Source organism: Podarcis raffonei, chromosome 8 (genome assembly GCF_027172205.1).
Source record: "Podarcis raffonei isolate rPodRaf1 chromosome 8, rPodRaf1.pri, whole genome shotgun sequence".
Lineage (NCBI taxonomy): Eukaryota > Metazoa > Chordata > Lepidosauria > Squamata > Lacertidae > Podarcis > Podarcis raffonei.
The window spans coordinates 57,121,077-57,149,017 of record NC_070609.1 but is presented as its reverse complement, the minus strand read 5'-3'; the positions used below and the strand labels follow the sequence as shown (position 1 = coordinate 57,149,017).

The 27,941-nt window shown below is 46.5% G+C and overlaps 1 protein-coding gene across 3 annotated transcripts in view; it reads left to right on the top strand.

Moving 5' to 3' along the window:
• Window positions 1-27,941, top strand: part of NKD1 (NKD inhibitor of WNT signaling pathway 1) — a 124,975-nt gene that overhangs the window by 47,259 nt on the left and 49,775 nt on the right. For 2 of the 3 annotated variants that reach the window (XM_053400187.1, XM_053400186.1), the window contains exon 4: window positions 27,481-27,538. In XM_053400187.1, the coding sequence (XP_053256162.1) occupies window positions 27,481-27,538 (58 nt within the window). Of the gene's footprint in view, window positions 1-19,910; window positions 20,132-27,480; window positions 27,539-27,941 lie in introns of all 3 variants that reach the window. The other variant, XM_053400188.1, reaches the window with a different exon arrangement.

Sequence of the window (27,941 nt, the reverse complement as noted above, 5' to 3'; positions counted from 1 at the left end):
GAGCAGACCAATGGCCCGTCTACAGTATTCCAGTGTCTTGTTTTCACAGCAGCCACCCGGGTGCCTGTGAGAAGCCCATTGGAAAAATAAATATTGAACATAATAGCACTTTCTTCTGAGGTTTCCAGCAACTGGTATTCAGAAGCATTGCTGCCTCCCAACTGTGAAGGCGGAGCATTGCCATCTTGGCTAGTAGCCATTGACTGTCTTTCCCTCCATGAATTTGTCTAATGTTCTTTAAAAGCTGTCCAAGTTGGTGGCCATCACTGCCTTCTGTAGAAGCGAGTCCCACAGTTTAACTTTGTGCTGTGTGAAGAAGTCCTTTATTTTATTTGGCCTGAAACTCCGAGCATTTAGCTTCATTGAGTGCCCATGAGTTTTCTAGCATTAGAAGAGATGGAGAAGAACTTTTCTCTGTCCACTTTCTCCATGCCATGCATAATGTTACAAACATCTGTCACATTGCCTCTCACTTGCCTTTTCTGTTAACTAAACATTCCCAAATGCTGGAACCTTTCCTCACCAGGGAGTTACTCCATTCCCTCTATGCTTAGGTAATGCAAGAGAGCCACTAGGTTTCTACCTGGCTCCATAAAGTTCCTGACTGGCCTGAATCCTTGGTCTGAGCAACAGTCGGAACTGCTTGTGGGCTGCCCATCCCTGACTCTCTGCACACCACCAGACCTGACACCTGGAAGAGAGGCCTTATTGTGTTGTCGGTGGACGGTTTGCCGTCACCTTATTCCAGCCTTGGGTGTTCTTGCCACCTTCACTGTCTCTGTTTCTTTTCTCTTCCTGATTCTTTTTTTAATGTTGTCTTGACAAACATGAGGCTTTGCAGCCGCGGTTCCTCGCCTTTATTTGTTCTTAATAGGCATTTCTGAAAGTATTGTAGCTGCCCCTGTATTTAATGCAAAGGAATATGCTGTTTGTTGTGAGTCCGGGTTCTGCAATAACAGACTGTGACGGCTCCTGCGGCGCTGTAAGATGAATAGTTTTGCTTTTGGAAAGGGCCGGATGACAAATGCAGGCAGTAATGCCTAGGAACAGAAGCAGAAGGCCTGGATAATGTCTGGGTGAATTAACAACAGGGGAGAAGAAATAATGACTACAGTTCTCCAGGTGTTGTATTGATTGTGCTAGCTAGCTTGGGATGCTGGGTGGGGGGAGTGGTAGTGAGTGTGAGGGCAGGGGTTCCAGAAGAAAAGAGGCGGGTGGAGAAGGGTTAAGTACTCCTTCCTACCTACTGATTTTCCCTTGTAAATTCTATCCTTTCCCTCCCACACCAAAAGGTGGGAAGGGGGTGAAGCATACTTTCCTGCCTGCTGGCTCTCCCTTGCAAATGCCACCCTCCTACCACACCCCTTAGCTGGCTTTAGTATGGGAGAAATAATAAGTAGGAAGGAGTGCTTAACCCTTTTCCACCCGCCTCTTTCTGTTCACAGTCCCTGCCCCGTCTCATGTAGTGTCCTTAGTTTGCTAGTGCAGTCAGCAGTGTTATAAGCTAGGTTTTGTGTTAGCAGCAAACTGGAAGTTGGAAATTCTGTGTTTATCTATGAACTTGTTGCTCCCTTCGAAATTCTTTCAGTGCTGTTACTTAATTTTAAACATTCTTACTGGAACAAAGTTTGATAACGTAACCGCTGGTGGTGCTATATTTTTGAATGAGGGATGTGGAATACTAGTTTACATGTTCCATCCTTCCTGGGGAGCCCCTCATAAATTTGAGGCCAGTGGATCAGCCCAGTGTTGGCTCTAGGCTTTGGACAATTGGGGAAGGCAATTCATCGGACCCTCTCCCTTCCCACTGGCTGCTCCTCCTTGTCATCATTCCCACTTTCTGCTTGCTTGCCATACACAGAGCCAATGGTGTGGCAGGTAGTGGCATCTACTGCTCCACCTACATCAGCACTGTTGTCAAGGGTGTAGTGACAGGAAGGGGGAAAGCAGGTTGGAGTGGGGATGGGGGCTCTTGTCCAGGGGTGTATGGTAAGGTTACCAGATTTTTTTCAATGAATCCGGGGACACTTTTCAACTTCAATGGATTTTGTATGGGGACTTATTTGTAAATCTGGGGACTGTCCCCGGGAAATGGGGACGTCTGGTAACCTTAGTGTATGGAGCAGATCCAGGGGACTCTTGTTAGTGGGGGGTGGTGTCAGTCGGACTCCTGCTAGGGTCTGGGCTCTTGGAAGATGCCCAACAGTGCCGGTCCTGGTGCTGTCCTGGGTCTGTTGCATACTTTACTTTGTGCTGTTTTTTTGAGTGGTGTGGGTGGGTGTGGGTGTGTGGAGCAGCTGAGTGAGCTGGACTTGCGGCAGTGTGGTCAGTTAAGTGAAGGAGTGGTGCAGATGAACTGTGGAAGTTTGATGAGTAAGGGGAGGGGGACTTTGGCAAGGAGTAAGGCTTTGAGGAGGGAAGCTGGCAAGCAAAGCCAGCAGGGGGGTCAGCTATTAATTGCTCAATATTTTTTCCTGTCTTTCTTAGCGGCAACGTCAAAGTACAATACTTATTTTTCTGTTTTAATCTAATCTATCTCATTCCCACCCTATCCATTGATGTGAAATCAGAATGTTTGCAAACATGTTAACATCTCAGAGGGAGCCGGTTAGCAATAAAATGTTGGCAGGCACCTATGCGCATAAACTGGCACATGGAACTATTATTTAAATATGTATTCTATTTTATTCTTTATTATTTTGGTGATACATATTCTTTTGTTAGCCCATGTGAAAGAGACCACTCTAAGGATGGCAGAAGTGCAAAGGAAACGTAAGGAGGGGCCCTGAGGAAGAAAAGCCAAGGGATATAGAACCCAGAACTGTTGCTGGATTCTTCTTCTGCCTGTTGAGTTACAGTTGGTTTTCTTCAGCAGTGGTGTTTCAAGAGCGAAACAGGGCTTACTAGTTTTAGCAGAAATTTTGGAGGCTGCCGTAGGGGATGGTGGCTTTGTTGTTGTTGCATGCACTTTGTGTTTCTTCTGTGATCCTTTTGGGCTACTATACCGCACCTTGTATGCCCTGCTCAGCGTAGTTCATGGCTTCTCTGAGTTCTTCAAGCCCCTTCGCCACGGCAAGGCAGTGATCCATGAAGGGGATGGATTACCAGCATGAGTTTGACCAAACTGCGGGAGGTAGTGGAGGACAGAGGTGCCTGGCATGCTCTGGTCCATGGGGTCACGAAGAGTCGAACACGACTAAACGACTAAACAACAACAACAACAACACCGCACCTTGTATAAGTTACCATAAGCTCAGAAACCTCCAGAAGACTGTAGCCGCTTCTGCGACCAATAGCTACAGGTCCTTGCAGATAGTCCTCCTTTCAATACTGTCATCCAGTGCTGCTTGCTCATTTATCTTCCAGCAGTGCTGGCTTCTTCTGGTAGGAGAAAGGAATGAGGAAGTCACTGGAACTTTATTTCTCTAATGTTTGTAGATCCCAGGCCCTGTAACAGAATGCGTAAGTGAGCAGAGGTGGCAGGCAGTGGCGCTCAGCGAGTTGAAAGAAGGCACTCACTACAGTTACCTATTCATGTTGATTCTGACAACTGCCACTACAGTCACCAGGATGCTTCCAAATGGGCGGTGGAGAGTTCACACTGCTACATGAACCAGATCTAGGGTTCTTAATGTTATGGATTATAATAAAAATCATTGTTGTTTCATTTATGTTTGCTGTTTGGTTGGGATCTGCCTTAATTCTGAAGAGAGAGTACAAAAATGCATGGTATTGAGTATGTACATAATTGCACTTTGGAGAAAATAATTACAATTACAGTATTGCGGTAGTCTCTCCCCCCACCCCCCAATTGAAAATATTTGCCTATTCAATGCATGCTTATTTACCTGGGGGTAAGTCCCTCTGTACTCCGTAGAACTTGCTTCTGAGTAAATGCGAGTAAGATTGGACTGCAAACCGTTTAAAAGCATTAGCTAACTGAATAGCCACAGGGACATCATGTTTATTTAACACTGTTAATTGTTCTTCTGCTTTAATAGTTAATTATAGAATTAATTGTCTAAGGCCGTGGTATCACTGACTGATCTAACCCCTGTGGAATTTGATAGGAAATGTAATCATCCTTAACTATGAATTAGAATCTTCCCTTTCTGGCTTCGGCCTCTCACCCTGTTTCCCCTTTTTAATATTATGAATCTGGCCAGTGCTTGATTTACAGCTGGGTCTTCGACTCCTTGCCTCAAACAAGGGAAGCCTGTTCAAACTTTCTGTGGGTGGGGAGTAGCCTTTTCTTTTGGTCTTGTTACAGCAAACACAGACATCTCCTGGCAGCAGTCACTGCATCAGGTTGCAGCAGGGGAGAAGGGATGCAGGGCCACTTCGTCAGCGCTGCTGACAGATCAGCACCTCCCTTTCTTGAACTTTTCTACCCTTCCCCAGCTGGTTAGTAGAAGAATTTGCAGCTAAGACCTTGAACCTGAGTTTGTGTGTTTCCTCCTCCATTCCAGTGCATTTCCCTTTTGTGCTGTGTTTTTAGATTACAATCCCAAGGGCAAGTACTTCATCTTTTTTTTGCTAGTAAGTTATTCTCAGATACTTTTATTGTGCCTTAATGACTAACCAGTTTATTCCATTTAGTTTTTACCAACACAATATGGAAATTTACCACCATGTACTGTTGGAAACCATTTGGATGCTTCTGAAATACCAGTTCCTGGAAACGACAGGAAGGGGGAGAGGGCTCTTGTGCTTGGGTCTTGCTTGCGGGTTTCCCACAGCCATCCGGTTGGCCACTGCGGGGACAGGATGCTGGACTAGAGGGACCATTGGCCCAACACAGCCAGGCTCTTGCATTCTTATGTTAAACTGTCTGGAGGGACTTTAAAGGATGTGTTTGTTTTATATTAAAGACAAAGCCCAAGTCTTACAATGGGAGAGTTTTTTCTCCTGTGCCAACTTCTGTTCTTGAGGGACCTGCGCAGTGTGTGTTTCTGCTGTGCCAGGGCAGTAACTTCTTTGCAGCTGAATGGAGCTCCCTCAACCTCTTCTGCTGTTTCGCTTGGGGGGGGAAAAAAGAGTCTAGGCTTGCAAACAGCACTGGCATGCCCATAACACCTGCCAGATTTGCATATCATCCTCTCTTGGCTCAAGCCTGCAGTGTGGAGTTGGCACAGGAACTGTGGAGAAGCAGGGTTAGTGTTTTGATTGCACGCCAGAGCTAGATACTGAAATAGGCAGCGGGACCGGATCCAGTAATTGTTGGCCTCGGATCAATGAAAACTGTCGTTAGGCCAGTAAATCGTGTGGTATGTAGGCTTAGTTCTATATATCATCTTCAGGCTGGTGTCACCCTGACTCCAGTACGAGAACATTATCAACATATCATCAAGTCTGCCAGGAGCTCTTTTCTTACTTTTTGCCTCTTTGATTTGCATCCGCTCTCTTCTTAAATTTCACATAGGTCAGTTTTGACAGCTCGCTGGAGGAGCAGCATTCCAGGGGGACAGGGGTGGGGAGTGGACTGCTTCCCTCTCCTTCCCTCTTAGGTTTGAAACAGATCCATCTGGGGCAAGAGGAGGAGACTTAATTTAGCACCAGACGGCCATGTTTGAACTTGAGGGGCCATAGTGTCAGGACTCCAAAGAGTGTGGGCTGGAGGCAGGGTTTCAGGAGAGTCACCCAGGAGAGGGGACCACTGATTTATGGGGTTTGCAGGGCAGGAGCCAGGGAAAAGGGAAGAGGTAGGGCAGTCCGAGATAGAAGAAGGTACTCCAGGTGTAGCAGAAGAAGAGGGGGGCTGTTCAGCTGACAGATGGGTCAATAGACTCCCCACTTTCCCCTGTCCTGCTGTCTCCTAGAACCAGGAGGGGATTCAAGCAGGAAGAGCAGCAGCGACTACTATGCAGGAGAAGTCTCAGGTTATGGGTGAACCTATATCAGAAGAGGGGATATAAGCCAACAATGGGGTCTCCCCATTGCTGCAATTGCTTCATAGCTCCTAGACCTTTGGGCAGTTGCCTAGAGGCTAGAAGTGTGTGTGTGTGTGTGTGTGTGTGTGTGTTTATCCAGAGCACTGTGGAAGCTGCTGTAAGCGCTTTTCTTGTCAATAAGGAGTTAACTATCAGAAATGTGCCTTTCTTGGGTAGGGAGGGCCAGGAAAACATAGTTAATTCATATGTTCTGGCATCTACTGAGACTCGCTGTGTGGCATGACATCATTGCACGGTACATTTTTCCACTCATGGCTTATGTCACTGGCTGCCACAGGCTTGGACAAGGGGACTCAAAGGTCATGCCATGCCATGCAACAGAGAAAATCAGTGTGGGATAATGGTTAGAGTTAGGACCTTGGAGACCACTCTGCCATGAATCCCACTGGGTGATCTTAGGCCTTTCTCTGTCTCTCTGTCTCTTTGTTTCTGTCTAACCTACCTCACTGGGCTGTTGTGAAGATAAAATGGAGAGGGGAGAGAAGTGTGTATGCTGCCTTGAGCTCTTGAGAAAAGGTGGACTATAAACAAACATTTTTTGCTGTGCTCCAGGGGCAGCCAAACTGAGGCTCTCCAGAGTGACATGGTCCATAGAGATTCCTACCACCCAGGAGGGGTGACAGCCAAAGCAAGGTGAGGCCGGGTTACCTAGGATGGCAGGGCTGGAGTCAGCACCTAGAAAGGAGATCAAGGTGTAATAAGTTCAGGACCATGGATAGTGCAGTGAGGTCAGATACCCAAGTTGTCTCATTGAGGGCCTGGAGCCTCTGACTGAGGTTTATAGCAGGGCTTGGTAGTCCTTGACTGGATTCTTCACCCCCTGAGTGCTGCCTCCTGGTCTGTTAAAGGGCCAGTAGCTTTTCCTGCAGCCATTGATTCCTTTGTAGTTATTTGGTTCTCAGCCATGGGTATCTCTCCTCAAAGTATTCTTATTCTCACTTCATTTATGTATCTCTTCCTACAAAGCATCTCAAACTGATATCCCATGCAGATGTTGAATGCCAATGAGGACAGGAAAATAGTGGCCACCCCGAGAAGGGTACTGTGGTCAATGGTATCAACATCTGCTGCGAGATCAAGTAATAACAACAGAGTCCTATTCTGAGTTCTTGTGCAGACGGTGGACTCATCATCTGAAACTGGTGTCAGAGATGTCTTCTCAGGGAAGTGGGCTCTGCTACCCACAGACCCACATGGAGAGGACCACAGAGTAGATCCATCTTATTAGAGCTGTGGCTGCTGAAGAACTCCGTGGTCCAGGTCTGGGACCATGGCACCAATGTTACTGAACTCCAACTCCCATCAACCCAAGCCAGCATGGCCAAAGGTCAAGGATGAAGGCAGCTGTAGTTGGTGGACCCTGCATTGTGTGCCTCTATGCAAGACAAAATGAGGGCAAACTGGGCAAGCAGCTGCCATTTCCAGTGCCTACCATCACATCTGGCCCTTCCTGACAACCTCTGGCTTGTTCTGAAGCAAAGTCTACCAGCAGTTAAAGCCTTTTACTACAGAGGTTTTGCTACAGAGAGGCAAAAGTTTCCGGTCAATGCTAACGTTTTTAAAAACAAACTCAACCCTCTCCAAAATGTAGGCTTCTGTGGAGATCCCTCACTTGCCAAATCCCCATGTTTTAAATAAAAGCTTGTATTGCAGTTACATGACCGCAGAAAGCATTTCAAACCAGTAAACCACTTAATCAGATTGGAACTGTGTGAACTGCAAAAACAGACAAGCCAGCATGAGGTGGGTTGTTTGTTCCTTTTAACACACACACACATTATTATTATTATTATTATTATTATTATTATTATTATTATTAGCACAATCCTCGTGATCTGTTTTCTGCTTGAGCCCAACCTACCACAAGCCTACTCAAGTTGGTGAGAGTAGGCCCTAATCCGGGGAAGGAGGTGGCGGGAAACCTCAGGCTGAGGGCGAAATGAGACCTTCTGATCATCTGTGTCTGGCTCTCTATTTGTTTGTTTTTAAAGATATTTATTGAGTTTTTCCACCTTTATACATTAAAAAATCAAAAAGAAAAAAGTTAAAAACACATAAAGTTTACAATCCTTATTTTCAATAACATATTTCCCTGACTTCCCCACACCTCCCCTTCTTATATTCCAATTCAAATTGTTAATTCAACAAGTTCTTGTCCCCAATTTTTGACCTTTTTATATTTAATTCATTTAAAAAACAAACAAACCAATTTTAACTTATAAACATCAGTATTTAAACATCCGTGCTCATTCTTAAAACTTTTTTCTAAAGTCGACCCAAATTCCCTTCCACGAATTCCCCAATTTTCATACTAATAACAAAACAAAATAAAAAAAACAGATTATTATTCTGCACCCTTTGGATTCCCAAACCCCACCCCCCCTTTCCCGGTTTCAATCCCCAACAAATGTCCATCAGTCTTAGTCTACTATCAGCCTGGAGACCTCACATCCGAGGCTCTTAATTCTCTCTCAATTCCTCTCTGCCGGTTTTTTTGGTAGTCCTTAATATTAAACACCAGATCTCGGAGAAGCTCTGTCCCGATAGGGTCCATATTTATTCCAGCCAGACCTCCATACTTAAAAGTGGAGCCTGAATCTTGTTTCTTACTCCTTTTAAGTCCAAATGTCCCCAAAGCTCCAACTTTCACCTTAATCAAATTTGCAATCCATAGGTCTTCAGATCTCCACATAAGGAGATCTCTCCATTCTTCAATCTTCAATTCAAAACAGATTTTCATAATCCAGTACTTATTTTCCTTTGTAGCCATCATGTCAGGCCTCTGGCTCTCCTTTGTCATCTGCAACATTACATCTCCTCCTTCCTTTTCCTCAGATCTTTTCCTCTCAAATCTTTCAAGTTTCTCTTCTTGTCCAGCTGCATGGACTTCATGAGTCAAGTCCTTATCAAATTCAATGGATTTGTTTACTGTTAAGTCCAGAGTTGCAACATTTGTAGCCAAAACATCAATTTGGCCTTGTAACTTTCCCAAGAGAAGAAACACTCTGTCCAATTTAGCTTGAATTTTTCCTCCTTCAGCCATTCTTGTAATGTCCCAAAACCCCCTCTAGAGGGATTTTGGTTACTTTATCTTCCTTCCAGTTCAAATCCAAAAATCAAGTTAGTTTGTATCAGTTCTTCCTTGTTTTCAACAAAATATAACCAAATTGTAGCAAATATATCCAGCAGAGATAGCAGAAACAAAGTTCTCTTTTTCCTTCTTGACAGCTAATTTGACAGCTGTCAAACTCTTCTATATCTCCTCAACAGGCTCTCTCGCGGATCACTCCCGGGTCCAGGGGGGTGGCACTTCAGCTCTCAAAATTAGCTCTTATCCTCCAGTGAAATTACTTATACTGCCAAATCGTGAAATTAATGTCTTTTACCCAATAAAGAAGAAGAAATTCTCTCGACCTTAGTTAGCTAGTCCTTGCTTTAGATTATTTATAAGACGGGGAGACGGATTTCCTGTTTGCGCCTTCCCCGATCGTGCCTAATTCAAAAAATTTTTTTTCTTTACAAATCCAATTTCCGTATTACTCACGGGTTGTTGCTTTTAGAGTCCAATTGTTCACAAGAAGAAGTCAGCGCTCTCCGACCATGGCATGCGGCTTCACTCTGCAGGAGAAGCAGTCGACTCTCAGCACCGCGCTGCTCACCCCGTCCCCCGTTCCGAAGCCTTTAAAAAGGCTCCTTCGCGGGTCGGGGGGGCGCAAATGGTGCCCGCCGAGTCATCAGGTTCACAGGCTTCAGCGCCTGTGATTTCTGAGGGTCCCCGCGTCGCCGCAGCGGCAAGACCCGGATCCTGCGGAGCCGACTCCCTCCGGAGCTCGGAGGGAATCCACCATTAGCCGATGGCGCTAACCCGGAAGTCTGTGTCTGGCTCTCTGGACTTTGCTCAGGCCGCACTCCTCACTGGCACTGCTTTGCACCACAAATGTTTTCAGCTGGATGGACTGTTTATTTGAACTGAAAGACCACCTCTCGCTTGCCTGTATGCAGGATAGAGAGGTGTGTGTGCAGAAAACAGCTGTACAAATGTAAAATTTATGCTTGTTGCTCTGTCTCTGGCCCCAGCCACCACTAGCATGCAGCCTTGAAAGGATAACCAGAGGGAAATGTGGCCCTTGGAGTAAAATATTGTCTTCTACGTTGGGCATAGTCTGTTGTGTTCCTCCCCTGAGCTGAAGGCCAGCCGCCATGTTGAGTTCAGTGGAGGAGGATGGCTGAACTGAAGAGGTGGATGAAGGACAGGTCAAAGGGCACCAAGTAAGGGCCCATGATGCAGGAACCTTGCTTAAATCTTGACAGATGGTCTACGCTTAAATACCTCCAGCAGAGAGAGGGGAGTGGAAAGAGGGAGACCGCCACCCTGTGAAGCAGTCAAGCAGCTTCCACCATTAGGAAGGTTTCTCTTAAAAGTTTGGCTGAAATCTGCTTCCTTGCAATTTCCGCCCATTAGTTCTAGGCCAATCTTCTGGAGCCGCAGAGAAACAAGTCTCCTTCATATAAAGAATAAGATTCCCCATTGGCTCATCCCTTGGAAGGAATGTTTGGTAACTTTATAGTAGTAGCGGGACAAAAGAAGGAATCCTCTTTGTACACTACTGCAGTGTCCCAGATTATAGTGCTTACTTCTAAAGGATGCCTCATTCATATTTGCTTTGAAGTCATACCTACATCTTGTTGTCTGTGTCTCTTTGACTGTAGACTGATGACTCCAGTTCACCTAAATTTCTCACTCACTCACTCACTCACTCACTCTAAAATGGAAAGTTTCCAACACTCTCTTTTGGCTGTGAGACAAAGTACAGGTCCCCAAAGCAGAAACAAGGAGAGAAAACACTTGACATTCTCTGGACTCGTAGACGGAGGGCAAAGTGAGTGCTTGTCCAATCTGTTGAGCGCTTAATGACGTTCATTAGCCTAATACACAGCAGGCAGAAGTGCCCTCGTGCCTTTGATCACTCAAGTGGTCCTTCCAGTAAAGACTTTGGGAGCCAAAAACAGGCTCTTTCATCATAGGGGCTTTTCCCTGGCTTCTGTACTGATCAGAGGCACAGATGCTCATCCCAGTGGAGAGATAGAAAAGGAAGGGGATGTTCTGGTCTATGAGTTGTTTTAACCAACTGAGCTTATATAGGTGGTTGATTCAGGGCAATGATTTTCAATTCACATCTCCATCCCCCCTCCCCATCGTTGGGTGTAGGTATAATTTTATTTTTATTAAAACGTTTCCATCCTCATGGTGCAAAAATCACCAGGGCATCTTGCACTGTTTAAAATAACAGTATAATAAAAGCAGTGCAAAACAGTCTACCAAGGATGCCCAGGATCAGCAGCGAAAGCCTAATATAATGTGTTTTCTGCCACAAACGGGAAAAGCTTGCAGAAATGAGCATTCAAGATATTTGCCAGAGTTTCCCAGCTCACTGTCTGAAGGTGTATCTTCAGTATAATTTATGGAGATAATTTGTTCTGGATTAGTATACTCCTTAATGCTCTTCAGCAACCCTACTTGCAGTTTTTGGGTGCCATGAGCATGCTGTGACTTTTTAGCAGCTATTCATAGGGAATGAGTGGAAAATACAGCATTTTGGGTTGATAGTGTCATTGTATGGTTTAGTCACCAGGTGGCACTGAACTTAATTGTATGTGGGTAGAGTCAGACGCAAACCCCTCCCAATAAGCCCATTTCTAACAATGCTATATATAACTTTGTGTCATTTTGCAGGTTGGGAGGGTGAAACGATGGCCACCACGAGAAGCCCCACAAGTGGGGTGGCAAAATGAGAGGCACAAGTTTAGGTTAGCCGTAGTTTCACGACAGGTTCCAGAATTTTTGGGACACAAATTTGCGTAAAGCTTGAGTTTGCTAATATATATGTACAAATGCGAATTTGGAAATCATTGCTACAGTTTACACAGGACCTGACAGCCCTTTGAATAGTGAGTGCCTTCAAAGAGAGGGCTGTTCTTTGTAAAATAGGACACATAGCCACTCTAGAGGATGGGAAGGTTGGACATTTGTTAAGGCTCCAAGACTAGCAGAGCCAGCCTAACATGGTTGTCATTTCCATGTTTGCAGCCTAAGAATTCTCAGCCTGTTCCAGGTCAGGATCCCCCACCGAAAGTGCTGTGCCCAAGAGCCCACCTTAAAAGCCAGCACTGCATAGTTGTTCAGAGTCAGCCTTTACACACCAGGTGCCTTCCAGAAGTTTCGGACTACAATTCCTATTGGCCCCAGCCAGCTTCCTAGGGGCATCGGGTTGGCCACTATGAGAACAGGATCCTGGACTAGCTGGGCCATTGGCCTGGTCCAGAAAGGCTCTTCTTACATTTTATGGGAACTGCATTCTAAAAAACATGGAGCCAGGGGTAATCAACATAGCATCTTCCAGAAGTTGTTGGACTCCAACCCCCATCATCCTTGGCCAGCGCAGCACAATGGAAAGGGATGGTAGGCATTTTAGTCCAACAGCATCAGGAGGGTACCACATTGACTTCTCATCGTGATCTGCAAGGGCTGTAGCTCATGCAGGGCTGTACCTTGCATGCAGAAGGTAACATATTCAATCCCTAGCCTCTCTAGGTAGAGCTGGGAGAGTTCCCTGCTTAAAACCAGGGAGAGCTGTTGCCAGTTGGTATAGACAATACTGAGATAGATAGACCAGTGGTCTAACTCAGATAGCTGCCTTATATTAAGTCCTTGTGGATGTTGCCAGGTTGGCAAAAGCTATTCTAAGCATTGATCACACCCATCTTCCAATTCTGGTTGATCCTTTCCAGGTTTCATATCCAAGGAAATTAGTTTTCCTTTCTTTCCACTTTGCGCCCTACTTATTTTGTTTTACTTTTTGTGGCTGTCCTTCTCCCTCCCACCTCCTTTCAGCAACTTGATTGATCCTCTCTCCTTCTCCTGCCCCCCTCCAAGCCCCTCCTCAATTCTCCACATTGCTGGCTGCATATAGAACCCCCTGCTTAGCTTTAGCTGAGAGAAAATCAACTGCTCACAATTTCCCTCTGACAGCTCATACGAGAGCAAACATTTCCGAAGAGCTGAGAGTGTAGAAATTCAATCAGCGGCAGGAGAAGAAGACGAAGAAGAGGGGGGAAAACCCTACTGTGTTGCTCAGCTTTGCTTAGTGCTACAGCTCCCTGCTGGGCAGCAAAGCAATCCAGTTACAATAAATCCTTAAGAGCGAAGTCATTTGGGTAAAAGGAAAAACAAAAGCTGGTTTATACAAACTGATTGAAGTCAGGCTCTACCCCCCCTTCCCCAACTTCCCAATGAAAAAGGGAGTCAAGGCACCGACTTCCTTGATAATTTAAAGAGGAGATTGGCTCCTTTCATCTTCCTTTAAGGGCGGGGCTCTTAATGTTGTGTTTGTTCAGGAACGTGAAGACTTTTCAAGTGAAGTTAAATGTCGCCACTTTGATGTCGGGAAGTGTTGTTGGCGCTCACTCGCATTTAGGGAAGCGATGAGTAGGAACAGCGTTTCTCAAACTTCATGAAATTTGCACTGCGGCCCCTAAAACTTTCCTCCCATTGTCTCCTTCTGTGCTATCCTAAGTGGAAGAATCTCATTGGATATACCTGTTTGGCTCCTCCAGTTGCTTCTCTTCTTGTTCTCCTGCCTCCAGTGCAGCAGCCTCTTTCCATGCTTAGCATCCTCATTATCTTTTGGCTTTTTGCTGTGCTGCTGCCATCCAGAGCATTGTCTACGTAGCAATGCCCGTAGCTCAGTGGCAGGGCATTTGCTTCGCATGCAGAGGGTCCCATGTTCCATTCCCAGCATCTCCCAACTAGGCTTGGGAATACCCCTCTCTGAAACCCTGAAGCACCATTGGCTGTCAGCATAGATCAGCCTTCCCCAATCAGATGGACCTCTAGATGCTTTAGGCCAGGCATAGGCAACCTCAGCGCTCCAGATGTTTTGGGACTACAACTCCCATGATCCCTAGCTAACAGGACCAGTGGTCAGGGATGATGGGAATTGTAGTCCCAAAACATATGGAGGGCTGAGGTTACCTATGCCTGCTTTAGGCCATTGCTGTCCGAAAGGTATGGGGGTGGCTCCTTATATACGAAACCCAGCAAATTTGAAAAGCAAGCCTTATGTTCGGTTGTATCATTAAGCGGTAAACTACCTGAGCTGGCCCATTGGTTCCTCCTAACCCCCCCCTCCCCACATGCTGAAAAGGCGTCAATGATGCAAACAGAGATGAGAGCAAGGACCATGTGTTGTGGTGCTTGAAAGATTTTAAATCGCCTGAAGGAAAGTCCATTTTTTTATTCTTCACATCCTCAGTTCTGAGAAACAACACTGCATCTTCAGCTCTTCTGAGGAGAGGAGAGTTTCTGATGTACGTTCCTCAACAAAAGTGACACTTTATAATTAAAGGATTTTTAGTCAGTTTGTTAACCGATCAATTGAATTTGAATAAAATATGCACAGACGTGGCCTGACCTTATTTTTAGAGCTTTTTGAGGAGGTACTGAAAAAAATCTATCCTGGCTTGGAACTGAATAAATAAAAGTGGCTGTTCTTTGGTAGAAGGAATGGGTGCTTTTTCGTAGCACGGCCCCTATGTATAATTAATTACAAGGGCGGGGGGAGCTGGAAAAGCAAAATAGAGAGACAAGCATGTCCTCAACTCACTGCCTCACTGATAAAAACTGGTATCCACCAATTAATCAACTGTAGCTTTAGTTGATTAATCTGTTCAACCAGCTAAAGCTTGAAGTCCTTTGAGACATGCACACAAATTCACCAAAAAGAACAGGAGAACTCGGTATGGATACTTGCTGGATGGTTGATGTAATGAATATATATCGTCACATAACAGTTTCCCTGTTTATAATTGTGATTGCAACTGGTTGACAGTTTCCAGTCACAGGATTACTTCCAAAGTGAGCCCCACTCAAAAAACAAGCAATAAATTATCCACTCAAAGAACAAGCACTTTAAAAAAAAAGCCTTTGCAACCTGAGAAAAGAGAGAATGCATGTACTTTTGTAAATTTAAGAGAATCCTTAATTAAAAATAAAAATAAAATTCAAGCACTAAATAGCAAAGTGCTATTTCTGAAAGGATTATATTCCACATTCAGAAACGTTATGGTACTTGATGTCAACCTTTTATAAAAATGGATGTCCTGATGTCACATGAGATGTCCTGATGTCACATTTTAAAATTCAATATTAAAACAAATATTGACAACAAAATTAAAAATACACAGGAATATATGGAGCGTCCTATGTCAAGATAATGCTTCCCTCTTAGGCAAGGAGCAAACTCATCAAAGGGAAGAAAATCCAGAAAGGGGTGTGCTTATCACCACACTTTGGGGAACATTGATCTAAAGCCAGAATGTGGAACTTTGCAGCCTCTTTGATGTTGCTGGACCACAACTCCCATTATCTACCACACCATTGACCATGCTGACTGGGGCTGATGAGAGTTACCGTATTTTTCGCACGATTGGACGCACCGGACCATAGGACGCACGTAGTTTTCAGGGGGGGAAATCAAGGAAAAAATATGATTCCCCCCCCCCCCCTCAGCTCTGGGAGCAGTGGACAGGCTGCACGCAGCCTGTGCGCTACTCCAAGACCTTCTCCCTGCTTTTGCGGGAGGTGGCAGAATTCCCCCACCTCCCGCAAAAGCCCATAGGAGCCCCGCGTGACTCCTGCGGGCTTTTCGACCAGGAGGGAGAAGGGACTGAAACGGCCCGTCAGTCACTTCTCCCTCCTTGGGGAAAAGCCCCCAAGAACCGCTCGCTCTTTAAAGGCTGCGCGGCTCCTGCGGGCTTTTCTAGGAGGTGGGGGAATTCCTAGAAAAGCCAGCAAAGCCGTGCAGCCCCTTTAAAGAGCGCACGGCTTTTGCCTGCTTTTGCGGGAGGTGGGGGAATTCCCCCATCTCCCGCAAAAGCCCGCAGGAGGGAGAAGGGACTGACTCGGCCAGTCAGTCCCTTCTCCCTCCTTGGGGAAAAGCCCCCAAGAGCCGCTCGCTCTTTAAAGGGTGCGCGGCTCCTGCGGGCTTTTCTAGGAGGTGGGGGAATTCCCCCACCTCCTAGAAAAGCCAGCAGAAGCCACGGAGCCCCTTTAAAGAGCGCCTGGCTTTTGCCTGCTTTTGCGGGAGGTGGGGGAATTCCCCCATCTCCCCCAAAAGCCCACAGGAGGGTTGGAGAGTAGCGGGAAGGCGTTGCGCGCCTTCCTGCTGCCCCCCATCCTCTGGGGCTGGCGATGGGGGAAGCGCTTTTTTCCCCACCGCCAGCCTCGAAGCCGGGTTGGAGAGTAGCGGGAAGGCGTTGCGCGCCTTCCTGCTGCCCCCCATCCTCTGGGGCTGGCGATGGGGGAAGCGCTGCTTTCCCCACCGCCAGCCTCAAACCCGGGTTGGAGAGTAGCGGGAAGGCGTTGCGCGCCTTCCTGCTGCCCCCCAATCTCTGGGGCTGGCGATGGGGGAAGCGCTGCTTTCCCCACCGCCAGCCTCCAACCCGGGTTGGAGAGTAGGGGGAAGGCATCACTGCCTTCCCGCTGCCCCCCAATCTCTGGGGCTGGCGATGGGGGAAGCGCTGCTATCCCCACCGCCAGCCTCAAACCCGGGTTGGAGAGTAGCGGGAAGGCATCACTGCCTTCCCGCTGCCCCCCAATCTCTGGGGCTGGCGATGGGGGAAGCGCTGCTTTCCCCACCGCCAGCCTCCAACCCGGGTTGGAGAGTAGCGGGAAGGCGTCGCACGCCTTCCCGCTGCCCCCCAATCTCTGGGGCTGGCGATGGGGGAAGCGCTGCTTTCCCCACCGCCAGCCTCAAACCCGGGTTGGAGAGTAGCGGGAAGGCCTTGCGCGCCTTCCTGCTGCCCCCCATCCTCTGGGGCTGGCGATGGGGGAAGCGCTGCTTTCCCCACCGCCAGCCTCAAACCCGGGTTGGAGAGTAGCGGGAAGGCATCGCTGCCTTCCAGCTGCCCCCCAATCTCTGGGGCTGGCGATGGGGGAAGCGCTGCTTTCCCCACCGCCAGCCTCCAACCCGGGTTGGAGAGTAGCGGGAAGGCATCGCTGCCTTCCCGCTGCCCCCCAATCTCTGGGGCTGGCGATGGGGGAAGCGCTGCTTTCCCCACCGCCAGCCTCAAACCCAGGTTGGAGAGTAGCGGGAAGGCATCGCTGCCTTCCAGCTGCCCCCCAATCTCTGGGGCTGGCGATGGGGGAAGCGCTGCTTTCCCCACCGCCAGCCTCAAACCCGGGTTGGAGAGTAGCGGGAAGGCATCGCTGCCTTCCCGCTGCCCCCCAATCTCTGGGGCTGGCGATGGGGGAAGCGCTGCTTTCCCCACCGCCAGCCTCAAACCCGGGTTGGAGAGTAGCGGGAAGGCATCGCTGCCTTCCCGCTGCCCCCCAATCTCTGGGGCTGGCGATGGGGGAAGCGCTGCTTTCCCCACCGCCAGCCTCCAACCCGGGTTGGAGAGTAGCGGGAAGGCATCGCTGCCTTCCCGCTGCCCCCCAATCTCTGGGGCTGGCGATGGGGGAAGCGCTGCTTTCCCCACCGCCAGCCTCAAACCCGGGTTGGAGAGTAGCGGGAAGGCATCGCTGCCTTCCAGCTGCCCCCCAATCTCTGGGGCTGGCGATGGGGGAAGCGCTGCTTTCCCCACCGCCAGCCTCCAACCCGGGTTGGAGAGTAGCGGGAAGGCATCGCTGCCTTCCCGCTGCCCCCCAATCTCTGGGGCTGGCGATGGGGGAAGCGCTGCTTTCCCCACCTCCAGCCTCAAAGAGCAGACTCTCCTGGCTTCAGCGGAAGCAACGCAAAGCCTCCGGAGCGCAGGCTTCGGAGGCTTTGCCTTGCTATCGCTGAAGCCAGGGATCCTGCATTCGCTCCATAGGACGCACACACATTTCCCCTTCATTTTTGGAGGGGAAAAAGTGCGTCCTATAGAGCGAAAAATACGGTAAGTATCTGATTGGCCGCAAATTTTCCCATCTCATACCTAATGTATCAAATAACGCACCATATTTCCATAATCGGACCATAAGTTTCCAAGCAGTGGTTCGTGGTGGTGGTGTAGTATGAGATTATTCCTGCTTTTTGATTCTCCTATGTCATTCTTCACTCAAAACGACAGATGAAACAGTCATCAACAAGAGTGGAGAAAAAAGGCTCAATATGGAGGCCAAGTGGCCAAAATATTGGGAGATTTTGGAGCAAGAAGGAGATAAATTGAAATTGCAGAGTTTTGAGAAACTAAAAGATAGAGTGCGAGATTGGCTTCATTATTATCAAATAAGAGAGGTATATTATTTGGACAAAAAAAATGGTTTCCAGGTGGAAAAATCAAAGTTGGAAACAGAACTGTTAGATTCCAAAACTAAGGTACTTTCAAGAATGTATAACTTGCTGTTAAAATGGAATACTCAAGATGAAACGGTTAAATCTGTTATGATTAAATGGGCACAGGATGTTGGACATAATATCATGTTCGCTGACTGGGAACAGTTATGGACCACAGGTATGAAATTTACGGCATGCAATTCCTTAAGAGAGAATGTTATGAAAATGGTATACAGGTGGTGCATGACACCAGTCAAGCTTGCAAAAATCTATCATTTGCCCGATAATAAATGTTGGAAATGCAAAGAAACTGAAGGTACATTCTTTCACCTTTGGTGGACGTGCCCAAAGATTAAGGCCTTCTGGGAAATGATATATAATGAATTGAAAAAGGTATTTAAATATACCTTTCTGAAGAAACCAGAGGCCTTCCTCCTGGGCATTGTCGGCCAACTGGTGCCAAAGAAGGACAGAACTTTTTTTATGTATGCAACAACAGCAGCAAGAATACTCATTGCAAAGACACAAGATCTACCCACCCTGGAAGAATGGCAGATGAAGGTGATGGACTATATGGAATTGGCAGAAATGACTGGCAGAATCTGTGACCAGGGAGAAGAGTTGGTGGAAGAAGATTGGAAGAAATTCAAAGTCTACTTACAGAAATACTGTAAAATTAAGGAATGTTAAAATGATGTCGGATGGAAAATAAGTAGTATTGGTAAAAAGTATTTTAAGAATATGAAAGTATGGATTGATAATGGTCAAAAGACATATTTATAATAGGTGATGATATTGAGCTATGAAAATTGACAGAGGGTAAGGATTTGCTGAAAGGATTTCTTTTAAACGGGAATACAAAAGGGGAGGTGTGAGGAGGTCAAAGAATTAAGGAAATGAGATTAAGGATTATTGAAAGATGGAGTTAATTTTAAACTTTTTCTGTCTTTTTATATTTAGCTATTATGATTTTTCTTTTCTCTATATATTTTTCCTATGTGTGTGTTTTTTCTTTTCTCCTTTTCTCTTTTTTCTAGTTTGTTAACCTTTCTATTTTGTAAACTTATGATTTTTGTAAACCTTATTGTGTAATCCTATGTGTGTGTTTAAAACTTTAATAAATATTTTATAAAAAACAAACAAACAACAAGAGTGGAGAAGTGGCCCTGTTACCGCTTAGATGAACTTTACTTACAGACTTGGCAGTTGTTGTTGACCTGGTCTCTTATTAGTTACTTCGAAATTTCTGTGACATTTCTTGTAAAAAATAAGGAAAAAAGAAAGCACCGAATGCATTTTGATGTCTCAAATTTCAACCCAGGAAGCTTGTTCCGCCTCCTCAACTTTAAGCAGGAGTATTTGTGCATTGGGCAGAGAGAAAGAGGGTTGGTTCAGCTGCTACGAGTTGGTGAGATATTAAGATCCGTTGATAGACAGTTTATACGGAATAGCCTTTAGATGCCTTTTGCCCACATGTTCCTTTGACCACCACTTTTCCTGCTATGGCCTTAATGGCTAAGATGGATGCTTTGTGATTGTGGAGAGGCATCAGTGGGGCAGAGCTTGGGCTGTAATTAGTTTTCTCTCTTTCCTGCCTCCCCCAACACTTTTATTTGGGTCTTTTATATCTGTACAAATATAGGACAGGCGCCAAGTCTGAAGGATGCTGCTGATCGAGGTGGTGCGAGATGCAGAACCCTACTGTTTCAAACTCTGTGATCAGAGATGTCTTGATCTTGCAGACCTCGCACAGGCAAGCCTCCCACCGATTTCAAGGGCAGATTGGCCAGCGTCTGAACAGGAAGAAAAGGATGAAAGTTCTGCCCGGCCATGCAGTTTGATACCCCCCACTGGGAAACTGATGTAATCTTTATTTTTCTTCTCCCTACCCCCTAAAGACCTGTCAGCAGCTCTTGGTGATTTCTGGGACTGGTTTTGGACCAAACAGAAAAGCAGACTGCTGCTGTCCATTTTTTAAAAGCACCAGCATTCTCTGCAAGTCTTACTTCAGTTCTATTTTATTTTTTTTACGAGCGACAGCAGCTCCACAAGTTTTAGCTGTTGTTGGCCTTTGTTTGGGGCTGCAGTCATCCTGACATTTCCTGTCTTCTTTGGCCACATGCAGAGGTCTTTAAAAAGTGGATTGGACCAGGGCTGGGAGATGCTCAGAAGTGGCAAGAACCTTTCTTCCAAGTGCCTCAAAACTCTCTACAAGGAGAGAGAACAATTCAGAGATTTGGAGTGAGTATTGCAGGCCACTGACTCCAACAGTAGGAAGTGTCATGACATAGTGACAGAGCATCAGCCTTGCATTCAGGAGGCTGCAGGTTCAATCCCTGGCGTCTCCATGTAGTGCTGAGAGAATTGTTTTGCCTGAAATGCTGGAGAGTGACTGCCAGCCAGTGTACACAGTGCTGAGGTAGATAGGCCAATGGTCTGACTCAATATAAAGTGGCTCTCTGTGTCTGAATGCACCTTTTGATATGCAATCCTTTGTGCATTTACTCAGAAGTGAGTCCCATTGTGTTCAGTGTGGCTTACTCCCAGTTAAGTAACAGAACAAAAGTGAACCTTTAAATGGCGTAATTAAATTACTGAGGGGGGTGAAGAGAGAGATTTTGAGAACTACGTTGTGCGAGGCACGTACTTAACCTATCTTAACACAGATTACTTTCTTCTCAACAGTCTTTAACCACTGTTAGTCAGTGAGGATTTTGTCAACTCTCATGCAATTTGAGTCTTTGTCAGCGGATCGCAAGTATGGAACCCGAGTGCAATCGTTTTAATTACAGGTTAAATAACTTGGAATATGAGTGGTAGCATAGTGTGTGTGTGTGTGTGTGTGTGTGGCGCATCATGGATGGCAGGGCGGGCCCAGGGTGGGCAAGGTGAGGTGGGAAGGTCCACAGGGGCAGCAGATCCAGCCTCCAATGAATCCAGCCTCACCCTCTTCTGCTTCCATGGTGGCGGCAGCAACTGTGGTGTGCTCCTTGGAGACTGGATCTGCCTCCTCCTCGGCAGCCCCCACTCAATGCCACCTCTGCAGCAGCCTCTTGGTGAATAGGAGGCATTGCTGGTCTCCTCCCTCCCTCCCTTGTTCCTGATATAAGACTTTACTCACCCATTCTTCCCTGATTGGGGGGGGGGAGCCTTTTGTGGTACTGCTCAGACGCTGGCCCTGATGGATGGTGTGAAAGTAGCCAGACCCCAACAATATATGGAGGGCCACTGGTTCCCCACCCTGATGGTGAAGCATATGCATCTATTTACTTACAGGGGTTATATTCTGTGCAAACATTTGGCCTTTCTCCCCGCTCTCCACCCCAGTACCTCACATGTTCCCTGAACTACATAAATTCTTGGAATATATTAGTTGTAATGAGTTATGTGGGCATGGTTTTCCCCCTCCCCTTCTTCTTTGAAACTTCATGGCATTAACATCTGTTAGCTTTTAAGAGAGCAGAGATGCAGAAAACAGGGCTGGTGGTGGAGGGGGAACCGGGGTGGAGAGCAGGAGCAAAGATATTAAATTCTCTAGTAGGAAGTCTTGGTTTCAAAGTCTGAGGGTGGGGACTTGGGATCGGCTAAACTTTTTTGTGTTTTAATGTGGTTCCTTTTAAGAAAATGCAGATAGCAGACCAGTCCTTGTATTGAAAAGCACTCACTCTCTCTCTCTCTCTCTCTCTCTCTCTCTCTCTCTCTCTCTCTGTGTGTGTGTGTGTGTGTGTGTGCGCGCTGAATTGCTGGCTTGAAAGAACTTTGGAGAATCTTTTAAGAGGAAGCCTGACACAATGCAGTTGTTCCAGGAATGCTCTAGCAGAAATAAGAGTTCCTTAATTTTGAAGGGGGCCAGCTGAAATGGGTTGTTTCGAACAAGAGAGCTTCTATAGCACACTCTATGTTGTTTAGGCATTCATACATGGAAGTTTTAACCCAACTGAACATCTTGACCAGGGCTGCCTCCAAGTCTGCTGGAGCCCACTGTGTCCCTCCAGTGGGCCATCATGCTGGAATTTCACTGTTGGTCTCCTCCTCCTGGTAGCCATGGTCTATCTTGGCAGACATTTCCATTGGCTTTTCTCCTCTGACTGGCATTGGACAGCTGCCATTTTAATTTCCACACAGTTATTCTGGTGAAGCTGAATGCTGGAAGATTCAGGACAGATAAAAGAAAGTACTTACTCATTCAGGGCATAGTTAAACCCTGGAACTCACTTTCACAGGAGGCAATGATGGCTGCCAACTTGGATGGCTTTAGAAGAGGACTGGGCAAAATCATGGAGGAGAGTGCTATCAATGGCTACTAGAGCAACAATGCTTGCTGGGAGAATTTGTTCGGCCTCCACGGTCAGAGGCAGTAATGCTTCTTAATACCATTTGCTAGAAATTGCAGGAGGGGAGAGTGCTCTTTTGCTCAGGTCCTGCTTGCAGGCTTTAAATTGAAGTGTCTGGTTGGCCATTGTGAGAACAGGATGCTGGACCGGATGTGCCATTGGCCTGATCCAGCAGGCTCTTCTTATGTTCTTATGTAGTGTCTCTGGGACACATCATCATTTCCCAGAAAGGTGGCCAGCTTTAGGTGATCCAGATTTAATTATTTGTGTAAAGATGGGGAGTAGGGAAATATCAGTAGCAACCCTTGGCACTGGAGCACCTGCTTGGGAATGCCACATGGTGACACTTTGCCCGACAAGGGACTCAAGTGAGCCTTTGGATCTGTGTGCAGCTGCCCTTCATTGTAAGTCACTGGATTTCAGGTTGATGCATTGCCCTTCAAACTGTTTTCTGACCCCACCCATCCAGGCTGGCCATTGGATCTTTCAGGGCAGGAAGAATTATGAAAGAGCTTCCTGGTTCACTTAAGTTTTCCTGGGCATTGAGGAACCTGTGACTTTCCAGAGAACGTTGGCATGGCCACTTTGTTGAGGATGCTGGGAGTTATAGTCTGGCAACATCTGGAAGGTACTAGATTCCTCATCCCTTCCATATCCTTTGGTCCAGACTTGTAAGTTTGCTCCCGGATCCTGCATCTTGCTTTGCCCTTTGGTCTTGATTCCTGGCACTAATTCTCTGACACCATCCCTGTCTCGTCTCAGATTGTTGCCTCTGGCTCAGCTCTGCTGTAACATTTGTCCCAGTAATGCACGCTTGTTGTAACTAGAAAAAGGGGGTTCACAACTTGTCAAAAAACCTGTGATCTCCTTTCACTATCTCCTGGTGGAATGATTCATTCCACCCAAAGGCTTAGCTAATGGGTAGAGCATCTGCTTTGCATGAAAAATGTCCCAGAATGCCCTGGGGTCTCCAGTTAGAGTTGAGAGAAAACCCTGTCAGAAATGCTGGAGAGATGCTGGGAGTTGGTGTAAACAATACTAAGTAGACTAGCTAGGTACAAGGTAGCTTGCTGTGTAATTATTTACGTAGTTTCTCTCCCACTTGCCTTCCGTGAAACTCATGGTACCCTGATCAGACATTGACCAGACCCATTGCTGCAACTTTCACATTTAGAAGTTATAAAAGAGGGCTTCAAACGTTTGTGGCAGGTGTTTCGAGGCAGTCAGGGCAAAACAGAAAAGGCTGCCCCTCCACTGCCCCCCATCTCCTCCTTCACCCCCCTGCTGCCACCCCACCACCACCTGAGGCAGTCCAGGGAAGTCCCGGCACACTGAAGGGGCGGGGGGTAGGCAGTGGAGGAGAAGGAAGAGGTAGGCCATAAGTGTGGGAGGTGGTGAGAAGTATGATCCTGCCCCCCATCTACTGCCCCTCCCTGCTGATATTCAGAGAACATGTCAGCAGGACATGTGGGCCAGTGGTTCTCCAAAGCTTCAGACCAGATGTCTTTCCCAGCCCTACCCTGGGGATGCCAGGGATTAAACCTGGGACTTTCTGCATGCAAAGCTGATACTCTGGCCCTGAGCTGCGGCCCTTCCTCAATGGTGTCTTGTCTGTAAAAAAACAAAACAAAACACCATAGTAGTGAAATCTGGAATTCAAGCGTGGCTGTTTAGCTCCTTTCAAGCTTATGTGCCAGTATAGCTTTTGTCTTCTCCATCCTTTTCGTCTCAGCTTTCTCTCCCACCGGCTCAGGGCAGCTGCCTTGCATATTTCTGAACGTAGGAGGGGAGGGGTAGGAGAGGGGGGGAAATACTCTATGTCTTTTCAAGTTATTGATATTCCTATTTCATGCTGGGATCACTCTTGGTCTGGATGGGTTGAACAAGCTGATGATGTCAAGATTTTTGTGTGTGGAGGGTGGTTATATTCCCTCCTTCTCTACTCCCCCCCCCCACTCCCTGTGCAGCTTCCTGTCCCATTGAAATCCTGAGCTGCTCTGGAAAGGAGGGTGTTGACATACCTGGGCTTGCAGATTGGGGACAGGAACTCCAGGAGTGGGAGAAAGGGAGGGCGGATATTGCTGCCTGTGGAATGCAAAGCCATCTGTTCAACCAGCACCCTCTGGTGACAGATTTATGGAGCAATGTTATCCTGCCCCATGGAAGTTGCACACCTGTGTTTTGTCGCAAGGGAGGGGGGAACCAGGGCTAAACAGCATTTGCAAAGGCTTGTCCCCTTACAGGGGCGAAGGGAACAGCCTTGCAGCCTACCAACAGTATGATGTGAGAATAGATTGCACCTGCCGGGTCTGACCAAGATTAGAACTAACGTGTGCTGCACATTGTGGCCAGTCACTTAATGCTGCCAAGAGAAGCCTGGATAAGCAGTTGCATTATCCTCTCAAGTTCTACTGTTGCTCTACCCACCCAGTCTCCACTTCATCTGTTTCCCCACCCCACTCCTGGTCTGGCAAATCTGCAAATTCTACTAGTCTTCACTTGGGCAATAGCCAAATATTGACCTTCTCTGCATGACTCTCCAGGTGTGATTCCTCCCCCCCCCACCTCCCAGGCAGGTACCTGTACTACCCAGTTGTTTTGGACTCCCCTCCAGTCTCGCTGGCCTGCCTTCCATTCCTTGGCCAGGCCTCTTGCCACGAGCATTTCAGCTCTGGCTCCATTCCACTAGGGCTTCTTGATCAATGCCAACACTGTTTGCTTCTGGCTGCGTCCAGTGTAGGCAGAACATCTCTCTCTTGCCCTCGTACTGCTCCCCCTCTTCTGCTAGCTTGCTTTAAACAGGTGGGGTGACCCGGAAGCCTGCCCCAATCCTCTCAGTCTCTTCCGCCCTCCCATCTCTGTGGAGAGAGGGCCCTGATTCCTGTTTTTGATTATCTTATGTGAAAAATCACTTTGAAACGGTGGTTTAGATGGCAATTAATAAATCAAGGGTAATAATCATAATATAGTCTTCTTTTTAAAAGGCTGAAGACAGGTGGGTTCTGCAGAAATTACTTAGCTGTTTATTTCAGAATGTTTCAGAATAGTGTTGTGGGTGGCAGCTTCCTAGTGTTGCCTGGGGGCCCTGATTCAGGGAAATTTAAGTTTGGCAGTGTAACCTAATACATGTCTATTCGGAAGTAAATCAGTGAGTTCACAGGGGCTTATCATTCCCAGGCGAATAGCACTGCAGCCTAAGCCCCATTAGTTTTGATGGAACCTTAGTGCAACTTGTTTCCCTCTGGATCCGGGCCTTGGTGCATCTTCATAAAGAGGGTGCCGGGTTAATTTATCAATGGCAGCATATGGGCCAGTGCAGCTTCCTCCTCCATTAATAAATAAACATTTCCTCCTTATGGTTCTTAGCATAATAGTAGCATATATTGTCTGGCTGCCCGCACAGCCCTATTAAATAAATGTCTGTCTATCAGAGATAATGCATGCCATAATCAGACTGGCATGAAGGAGCAAATTTAATTGACAGCTGATGACTTCTAGCTGTCTAGCTGTGTCACTGAAATTTACAAAGGCTGCCACGGTCTTTTTAGGGGGGAGGGTATTCAGTTAGTGGGCCACTAATATACATGCATTGCTGCTCTTGCTAAGTCAGTCAAACCACTGCTTGGAAGTTGTGGTTATAAAAAATCATCTGAGGATTGGGGGGGGGGAAGGGTAGAAATAAATAAATACAAAAAGTCTGAATTGTCAATAATTATGAACTTGCTACCTACATGAACTTAAAGCAATGCAAAAAGTGATAAGCAAGAGCTCTGTGGTTTTGTTTTTTAAAAAAGTACATAAAAACCATGTGATGGTTAAAAACATATTGCTTAAATTGGCATATTAGTTGTATGGAGAAGTGCAGATGGACTGTTTGCATTATTATTACTATTTCAAATGGAGTCTTATAATAGTATACTATAAACAGTGGTTTTAATTAGCATGGTTCTTCATGCTGGGTGTGTTCGTAGAAATTCAGAGTGTGAAGTAATGAGACCACATCTGCACTATGCATTTAAAGCTGTATCTTACCACTTTAAATGGTTAATTGCTTTCCCCAAATCATGGGAAGTGCAGTTTGATAAGTGTGGTTTAACAATGAATCTTCCCAGGATTGGGCCAGATCTGACCCCCAGGCCTTATTTTGCCTCCCCATGTGCTAGAATGCTTTGCTTTGGAAAGGGAATTCCACAACCTTGTGTGTGTGGCGTTGTCATTTTAAACCGTGTGTTTGGTCTTCTAAATGCATTTTTAAAAACTGTTATTATACATGGAGCTGTTTTATATATGTTTTTATTGTAAATTGCTTTGGGGTGCCTTATTGAAAGTGATTCATAAATGAAATTATTATTGTTATTAATAATAACAGTTGCACAAAAGATGCCATGTTTGTTATAGGCCTTTAGGATGACATCTATGCAAGTTAGTCAAGGGCCTGGAATGACATCTGGTGTTTAAGGCTAACATGCATTATCTGGGGTCACATCTGTTCCATACGTCTAAAGCATATTTGAAGCACCCTGCTACCCCCCTCCCCCCCCAAGGATCTTAGGAACTGTAGTTTACTTCTCACAGAACTACAATTCCCAGCACCCTTAACAAACTACAGTTCCCAGGATTGTCTGGCGGGAAGCCATGTGCTTTAAATATATGGTGCAGTTTTGACTGGACTCAGGACCAGTTGGTGAACTGCAGAGCAGTTTCCAGAATTGTACCAAGCTGGATGCGTGCTCCATCTGCTCGGATGCAATTTTGGCACGTATTTCCAGATTAATGTAATCTAGAAAAATTGTTGTGCAACTTAAAAGAATAGCCGTCTTGCATATTCGTTCATCTGCTAATAGCTCCCCTTTGTTGTTTTATTTACTTTTTTTACAGGATGCAGCTGGTGAAGTTTACAGGGAGGCAATTGAAAATGAACACTTTCACCTGGAAGGTACCTTTTAAAAATATATAAATTACTATGATTACGTTTTAAGAAAAAGCAAAGGAGACTTGTTCTGTGCATATTCAAGAGATGTGTGTATAGGCGTGTATCTGTATAGGCAGGTGGGTAAACAAAACATCCTCCTGAAGTTTCCTTGGTCGGCCAGTGAAAGGTTTGTGTTGCCTTAATTGCAGAGAGTCCCTTCAAGAGTCCTGAGGCCTGGAGTTTTTGCTTCTTGTAAGACCCACTGGTATATGTCCGATCAAAGATGTAGGTCACATCCACAACCATAAGTCTAACGCACTATTATGAAACTTTAATGGTCGTGGCTTCTCCCAAAGAATTCTGGGAACTGTAGTCAATTAGGGGCATTGAGAGTTGTTAAGAGGCCCCAATTTGCCTCTCAGAGCAA